Source organism: Cynoglossus semilaevis, chromosome 13, assembly GCF_000523025.1.
Source record: "Cynoglossus semilaevis isolate Cse_v1.0 chromosome 13, Cse_v1.0, whole genome shotgun sequence".
In the NCBI taxonomy this organism is placed as follows: Eukaryota; Metazoa; Chordata; class Actinopteri; order Pleuronectiformes; family Cynoglossidae; genus Cynoglossus; species Cynoglossus semilaevis.
This window is the reverse complement of record NC_024319.1, coordinates 20,234,961-20,244,242: the sequence shown is the minus strand read 5'-3', so window position 1 is coordinate 20,244,242 and position 9,282 is coordinate 20,234,961. Positions and strand designations below refer to the sequence as shown.

The window sequence follows — 9,282 nt, the reverse complement described above, 5'->3', positions numbered from 1 at the left end:
ACAACAACAACAACAACAACAACAACAACAACAACAACAACAACAACAACAACAACAACAACAACAACAACAACAACAACAACAACAACAACAACAACAACAACAACAACAACAACAACAACAACAACAACAACAACAACAACAACAACAACAACAACAACAACAACAACAACAACAGCAATAATAATATTAACAATAATGCGAATATGTTACACTGAGAATATACGTTATATCCACACATACGTATATTCACACACATATATGAATATATATACACAAAAAGATTTTATCATAAAGTTTACCAGACGCATGGATTAACAGAAACAGAAAAGTATATATTTAACACAACTTACTAGATATGCTAAAAAATCATAATAAGATGTTATTTGGTCAGAGATTTTTAGGCAGAGGAATGTTGACAATGTTTGTAAAAAGTCGGGCAAGGCAGAGAGCATAATGAAAACTAACATTTTTATTTTTTTTTTTAAATATTCTCAAGTCAGAGCAAAAATATATCGATTTATTTCCGTCACTTAAACTAAATTGGCGACACTGGGTTTGATCTAATTTGCTGAAATTTTAATTTTGAAAAATGATTAATTTCATTGATGTATTGTTATCTGTTGATAGTCATAATTATCTGTTCCTTCTTTATTATTTGGGCAGAGAAAAATAAAAGCCTTGTGGTTAGTAAACACAAAAATTAAATCACGATTATTATATTAATAATTTAAAATAAAGGTATACAATTGTAATCGAAATTTGGGAGCTGTCTTTTTTGTCAACTTTATTTTAAACTGTAATATTAAAACAATCAATATGTACCATACACGTATTTTATAGCACTCATACATTTTGCCGGTATTCAGTGATTCTAAATAATAACAATTGTATGTATTTAACATTACTTTTACCATTTACAATGTATAATAATAATAATAATAATAATAATAATAATAATAATCTGCTGTTCCTGTCGTTCCTTCAGGAGAATGTTTCCCACCATCCGTGTGTCTTTCTCTGGTGTGGACCCAGACTCTAAATACATCGTCTTGATGGATATTGTCCCGGTGGATAATAAACGGTACCGGTACGCATATCACCGCTCCTCCTGGTTGGTCGCCGGAAAAGCGGACCCTCCTCTGCCCGCAAGGTGAATAAGGCTTCTGACCTCAATTAAACAATCCTTCGTTGTGCTTAACACGGTTTTCTTAATCTGTTAGATTAAGAGATATTAGATAGACTAAAGATTTGTAGGTCAGAGGTATGTTTTTAAGTCAACGATAAAAGTTCGTTTATTTTTTTATAAAGAATCAGTGTCTGACCATTCATACAACCGTCGTCTTTAAGTCTACAACAGTCGCATTCATATTTTTTATAGTTCAATACGATAATTAAAAATGAACAAAGCAAAACCGACTTCTTACTAACTTTATTTATTAACACGTTTTGCCTCTTAGCTTTAATTGGCTGGTTTGCTCTGACCAGTATCTTTTTGAGAATAACTGAATCCGTCCGCACTGTTAACCACGAACCTCTGACGTCACTCCGCCAGGTTGTACGTACACCCGGACTCCCCGTTCACCGGAGAGCAACTGATGAAACAGATGGTCTCCTTCGAGAAGGTCAAGCTGACGAACAACGAACTGGACCAACATGGACACGTGAGTCAAACACAGAGATATGTAGTCTCTTCTTCAAGACATAATATATATTATCTCTTATAAGAATAAGAGATAATATATCTCTTATCTCTTATAATAATATATATTACAATATATTAAAAGACCCGTTAGATACGTGCTGTACATTTTTAAATAGCAAATATAACTGCAACTGGAGAAAAAGTCCAAATGATAAAGAATATTGAAATGTTAGACCAAAGCTGCATAAAACTAGTTAAAACACAAGTAGCATTTAGTCAAGAAATTATTTGCAAAAAAATCAACGCAACGCTTGCCAAAAGGAATAAAACAGCTTACAACCTATTTAAAATATATAACAGGGAATATAAGATTATCTGTGCCAACAATGAAATAAAACATTTAATTTTAAATAAATACATAAATAAATAAACAAAACTACGGAGGGCTGTCACGAGTCGTGCTAAGCTACAGTGGACGAGTCACTGTGTAATATTTATAGACCGGTGTGTTGCGATGATTATTAGTGTGAATGGAGCAAATTGCCATTCTAATCCCTGGAGTCTACTGCAAGAAGGAACAGGCAACAGAACACAGAGAGAATGGAAGCCGAATTAGACCGAGGGGTGTGTACCTGTGGACCTGTGTCTGGGTAAAAGCTTTTTAGTTCAAAAATAGCTTCAAAGACGCAAAACAACTACTTCCATAGGACTCCTTTGGATAAATATATATAGTTAGATTGTACAAGCTGATATATTTTTATTTTGTTATATCATTTTATATATTTTAATATAAAGAAATGCTGGTTTAATACGAGAGAATTCCACTTCTTACTCTGTAAAATAATTTGTAAAAGATTACAGACAGGCCAGTCATTCAAACACTCTCACTGTTGACAAATCCACACAAAATAAGGTCGTCTGGAATTTACCTGCTGAAAAAAATAATAATAATAAAATAACTAATTCAAAATAAAACAGTTTGGAAAAAAACTGCTTTTGCATTTGGCTAAAGGAGCAGATTGGATTGCTATTTATCCCCAAGTCTGAATGGACCTCTGGGACATCACAAGTTTGAACATTTGAAGTTAAAAATGACTGTTTAAGTGTCAATAAAATATTTGGTTTTATTTGTTGCCATAGAGATTGAAGTAAAAGAATGAGAATGAGTCAGATTCATTTCATTGTGTGATGTCTGAATTACTGCTAAAATAAGAAATGACCATTGCTTAACATTTAAAAAATGTGATAGACGACCCAATTTATGAGACAGATGTCAATCATGTCCACCACTCACCCTGATAGTGAAGGTGTAATTAACGCCGACGTCTCCTCTCCAGATCATCCTCAACTCCATGCACAAGTACCAGCCTCGGGTTCACATCATCAAAAAGAAAGACCACACTGCCTCACTGCTCAACCTCAAGTCTGAGGAGTTCCGCACCTTTGTCTTCCTGGAGACTGTCTTCACTGCTGTCACGGCCTACCAGAACCAGCTGGTGAGTGACTGACATCGGATTTGTCTCTTCATATATTTACACTCCCCACAGACTCAAAGCAGGTGTTGATATTTCTCTATGAACTTGTGAAAGTTAATGAGACAGAAATAAAAGGCCTTGCTGCCACATTTGGGTTTAGTTTCAGTATTAACAAAGTGAGACCAAACCATTTTCAAACACTAAGAAAATATATAATTCTGTAGCAATCTTGAAAATATATTATATATTATTATATTATATATTTTAAAAATACATTTTTGTCATTTTAATGCAACAAAAATCTATTTACAGTGACAACATAAATTGAACACAAAAATTTGTGAAATCAAAGTGAAAAAAAAGTCTTACTTTTTGTTTTTCTTGATCCACAGATAACTAAACTCAAGATTGACAGCAACCCATTTGCTAAAGGTTTTCGAGACTCATCCCGGCTCACAGACATGGAGAGGTACAGGGGATTCTGGGAATTCTAATTTTCATCACTGTGTGTTTGTTTGTGAGAAATGTTCTTACCTAATTTGTAGCAGGTATTTTATTGCTATTGGATTTTTAGAACTAGTCTTGAAGAGGTCCATTATTTCAGATGGTGCTGAAGAGCCGGTCCTGATGAGGCAGAATCTCTTTTTTTAAGTTGGAATGATGATTTAAAATTATATTTAAATTAGTCTTATATTTTCTTATGGTTAGAATACTTGTCAAACCCTGTAAAATGTATCTATATTTTTTCTTTATATTTCAATATATTTATATATTTATTTTCCTTGACTTTTATTTTCTTAATCAACATCTGGTTTCAGATCAATTTTCTGTGTCACTTTGGAACAAAAATGTCACACTTCTCTCCATTAGCTATGTCACACCATTCTTTTCCATCTGTCCCTTATTTAGGGACTCAAAGGCAGGACACGGTTAGGAGATAATTTAATCTTAAATAAAACTGAAGCTGGTCAGTGGTACTAGTCTCAGTTGAAACAGGCAGAGTTCAAAACAGAGGGAAGCCAGAGACTAACAGCTAAAATACAAAACCACCAGGCTAAGGTTCAAAGTTAAAGGACTGGCCAAGATTACTCACGGGGAAGTGAAGAGACATGTAGTAGATTCAGGGGGAAGGAAGACTTACGACCAGGTGACAGGATGGGAAGGGAAGGGTGACGTACAGACAGTGGAGGAGTTAAAATGTCACAGGTGGGGATTGTTAGATGATCACAGGTGGGTGGGGACAGAAAGACAAGGAAGGCGTGGACACAGGGCAGGTGGGGAGTGGAGAGAGACAATGTGAGACACGAGAAAACAAAACAGAATAACTGAAACAGATGTCCTGTCCTGTCCTTGTTTTCTTTCTTACCTCTTTCCTTAGTAAAAGAAGGAAGTATAATCATTTTATAGTCTTTATATATGTATATATGTATATAATGTTTGCCATTTTTTAATTTTCATTGTAAAGCTCTTATTTGTGTTTGTGTTTTTCCTTATCGTTGGCTTATTGTTCTCTGTTTCCTATCTTACTCTTTACTTCTGTTCTTTGTTTTTCTTCCAACATTTTTTTCCTTTTTCTGTTATTTAATTCCCTGCATCCTTTATTTTAATACCGTGGGCTCAAAACAAAAATGTCACTTCAGTCACTCACACGTTATCAAATGCAGACACACAATAAGCAGAAGAGAAAGAAAGCGAGAGAAAGGATTTTAATTAATGCTGCCAACACACACACACACACACAGTTCCCCTAATTCCTGATTCCAGCACAAAGGCCAAATTTGGCCAAGAAAAATTAAACCATCTGCTGCTTTCACTTCATCAAACATCACAAACATAGACCCGTGTCACACACGCACATGCACGTCCACACACAACACTTGTTGTCCTTCTCTTTTTGAGGGCTGTGAATTAGACCTGATCAATTGATCTTCAGGGAGCTGCAGAAATCACATTAGTCTGGAGTCGCCCACTGCACTAAAACACACTCTAATTCAATTGGCCGCAGTGACTGATTGAAGCCAGCAGACCCCGCCTCCCTCCCACCGTCCCTTCACTCCAGCGCTGCTGTTCTTTGTGGGAGTTTCTCTCTCTCTCTCTCTCTCTCTCTCTCTCTCTCGTCCATGCTGCAGCCCCCTGTGTTTGCAGGGCCCCCCGGCGCTGATAAAAACACACACATTTGTACTCCTCTGCTGACAGATATTGCACTTTCCTAACCTAATTGGAGGACAGGGAGCTGCAGAGGGAGGGCTGCTAATGTGGACGCATGGCAGACCACTTGCTGGCTGTTTAACACACACTCACACACATGTGCACACACCCACACACAGGCATGCCATACGCCCTCCCCAAACCAACAACAATTTGTGTCACTGCATTTGAGAAGTACTGTCTGACAAGACTTAAAATGAGCTTATGCACTTTGTGGGATAGGGAACACACACACACACACACACACGCACACACACAGACACACCGTTAACCATGAAAACAAAGATGAAACACACACACACACACACAAATTCAACAGATGTTATACATCTGCTATATATAGAATACAGTAGATATTTAGATTTATATTTTAAAACTATAAGCTATGACTGACTCAGTTTCATTATTCATGCATTTTACAGGTGAAACAAATGAGATTTATTTTGGGGCTCTCTCTCTTTGGCTTTTGCTGCAGGGAAAGTGTTGAGAATCTGATCCACAAGCACTCTTACGCCCGGTCACCAATCAGGACCTACACTGGTGACGAGGAGAACCTAAGTGAGGATGGACTCTCAGCTCACACCCGTGGTGAGCATCTGGCTTTCACACCTACTCGTCTATTCCAGGCAACCTTGTTCATCCCACCTGGGTTCTTTTTGTTTTTTACATCTTTCCATTATCCAATCAAAACATCTGAAATATTTCTCTGGCAGGTTCAGCCTTCACTGCTTCAGATAACCTCTCTCTGAGCTCGTGGGTCACCACAACATCAGGATTCTCTGGCTTCCAACACCCACAGTCCCTGTCAGCGATGAGCGCCAGCGCCTCTCTGCCCCACCCCATTCAGGGCTCCCTGCCCCCTTACAGCCGTCTGGGAATGCCACTAACACCAACCGCCCTGGCTGGAACCATGCAGGGCAGTGGACCTTCATTCCCATCCTTCCACATGCCCCGCTATCACCACTACTTCCAGCAGGGGCCCTACGCTGCCATCCAGGGACTGCGTCACTCGTCTACTGTCATGACGCCCTTCGTATGACTTCACTTTGTTGAGGACATTAAACCAGTCCTGAAGGTGACCTTCTCACAGCGGCTCATCACTTCTCATTCAGTTTCAGTTTGTAAATAAAAAAATGGCTTCATGACAACAAATCCAGAAAAAAAACCCAAAAGGACTGAAAGAATCCAGAGTGCTGTTCAGCAGTTTGGAAAACTTTTCGCAAAATATTTTTAAAAGCTATTACTTACAATACAGATAACCAACGAAGGAAAAGTGTCTTGTTGAAGAACCGTGGAATATATGAAAAAAAAGAGACAAGCAAACCTTTTCTAATCATTTAACCCTGGCTACTGTTTCTGCAGCAGACATGTCATGATGTCATGATGTCATGATGTCAGGATGCTGTGTGATCTCTCAACCAAGGACAGCAGTAATCACATCACAGATACTTCAGATGCAGCTGTTGTCCATGCCAGATCTTGTGGTTCCATCTGAGCAAAGAGGGAGACCCAGAGACTGTTTATAACAGACACCGTTAACATGGAGAACAATGTGATGTCGCAGGATATCGCGGCTGACGTGTAAATCACATGTCCCGTCTTCTTATATTTTTGGTCCCATTAGTATTTCTCCCTCTGTTTCTCTATAGGACCATTGTTTTATAAAAGCCGACACTGCGTTTTATTACGTAATTCTGGACTTACAGTTGAAACCATAGGATTATCGGGAAAAGCGAGACCTGGTTTCATCGTCCACTGGGCTACAGAGGTAGCCCTGTTCAATTGTTACATACAGTCTGTGTAGAGAACAGCCTGATCAGCTTTTCTGAATGGTGCTGTATGGAGTTATAACCATAAGATGCTCTGTTGTAGAAATGCATTGTACAAAGATAAAAATGTCATATTTACTGATAGGAAAATTCAAGCTGTAGAGTTAAAATAAATGTATCATAGGACGCATGCTGACTGCAGTAGAACAACACACTGGGTAAACCTTATATAAGATATTACTGAATACATATGCTCATCTTTGACAGGAGGGGAATACATTTTAGTTTAACTTAATAATGCATACAAGCCAGCATTAAAAACACAACAGTTGTGTCAGAAATGTATCCATTTACATTCATTTTTTATTTAAATTTTCCAGGTCTTTTTCTCAGCCCTGGATTTTAATTTCACTAACCCCCTTAATTATATATGGAGCAGCTAAAGAATTTAGCCTAGCTATAGCTATTGCTAATCATCCGCCACGAACTAGGATCTATATAACTGTCTTTATCGTTAAAAATCTTGTTCAATGAAGTGTGTTTTAAATTCTAACTGATTCAGGCATTTTGAACAATACAAATGTCATACAAATTCTCCAATGTAAAAACTGCTAACTAGCATCAGCAAATGCTAACTGGCTAATTAACCCTTGCTAGTGTCCCATATTTTCTTTTTAGCATATATTATTTTTATTAAGTTTAAAAAAGTCCTCAAAATAAAATTCAGTGTCAGATAAAATAGCAAAAAAAAAAAAGTGATTTGACGACAATTTTGTTAAGAATGTTCCTGGCTAATTAGCCGTTAGCTGAAAAGCTCATTCTTATAATTGGATGCATCATTGCATAAACAGTCACAACCTGGTCCAGTTCTACAAATAAGTTAAAATAATTTAATGTCAAAAAACATTAATATGTGTTACATTATTGGGAAAAAAACAGGAATATCATTACATTATATTTTGCTAGTATGTTTTTCTTTTAATTTAATCCATAAAACTAGATTTTACAATAACATAGGATAAAAATATAAAAAAATTAATTGTTAAATTATTGTAATCCATTGATGAACTGTAAGAGATGTTACAGCAATAACAAATGATCAATGGAGTTCAGTGATTATTCATTTTGTCTGATATCTTTGTCCTGATGACATTTTTGTCTGAATAATTAGCTTTGAAAACTCAAAGATGCTTCAGAAAGCACACAAAAATGAAATGGTGCAAATTTATTGGGCCACTAGTACAATTAAAAGTAAACACACATTGAAAACAAAGACAAATTATCAAATTGAGTTTCTAGCTCAACAGGTTTTCAATGTAGAAAAAGAACCGCTCAGTCTTTGGTTAGGAATCCTTGTCTTGTGCCGTTTAATTTTACTTTGAAAATGAAATAAAACATTTACTTCTACATTTGAGAAGAAAATCTTAAGAAACATCTTCCTTACCATGAAACACCAGCGTGAGCTCCATTAAGCAGTGTCTGTGTAATAAATAAGATGTTTTTGTTTTTTTTAACCAGCAGAAGTGCTCTGTTTGACTTATGAAACATTTTTACATCATAGAAAAATATTTTAGGAAAATTGAGTTTCGCTTTCCAATGTCTGTTTTTTGTTTGTTTTGTTTTTGTTTATTGTGACATTTAGGGACGGGGACTTTACAGAATGTAGCCTGGACTGAAGAATTCAATCTTTTTACTAAAATGTATCCTTTTGATGTTATGACTGAGGGGGTGAATCAACAACTGAAAAAAAAAACTGATTGTGTTTTAAAGACATTTTAAGTGCAATATATTTATTTTGCTCTCTGAAAATAATGTGTAATGTACCATAATCTGCATTTAAACATGTAGATATTTGTAAACCTTGAGAAATACAGTTATATGCCATCACTCAAACATTTTGTGACATTTTATTGACTGACCTCGTGTCTTTTTCTGCTTCACAGCACCTGATAGAATGCCAACAATAAATATGTCCACAGCTAGTTCAGTTATTTTCTTTTTCTGTCATCAGGTTTCAGAGCCAACGCAGAATTGTCAGTAAAATACTGCTATTAATAATATATATATATATATATATATATACTTATTTGTGGCGTTATAGTCTGTCATGGCCAGCGCTATCGCTATATTCAGTATTGATAAACGCAGACGCAAAGCTTAAATTGTTAAATGGACAGGTCTAACT

The 9,282-nt window shown here is 36.3% G+C and overlaps 1 protein-coding gene across 1 annotated transcript in view; it reads left to right on the top strand.

Moving 5' to 3' along the window:
- The window catches only part of tbx20 (T-box transcription factor 20), an 11,943-nt gene extending 2,864 nt beyond the window's left edge, over positions 1–9,079 (top strand). The window contains exons 3-8 of the mRNA XM_025061553.1: positions 989–1,153; positions 1,556–1,664; positions 2,983–3,141; positions 3,513–3,589; positions 5,804–5,916; positions 6,042–9,079. Of these exons, the coding sequence (XP_024917321.1) occupies positions 989–1,153; positions 1,556–1,664; positions 2,983–3,141; positions 3,513–3,589; positions 5,804–5,916; positions 6,042–6,367 (949 nt within the window). The 3' untranslated portion in view covers positions 6,368–9,079. The remainder of the gene's footprint in view (positions 1–988; positions 1,154–1,555; positions 1,665–2,982; positions 3,142–3,512; positions 3,590–5,803; positions 5,917–6,041) is intronic.
- Positions 9,080–9,282: the final 203 nt, after the last annotated feature.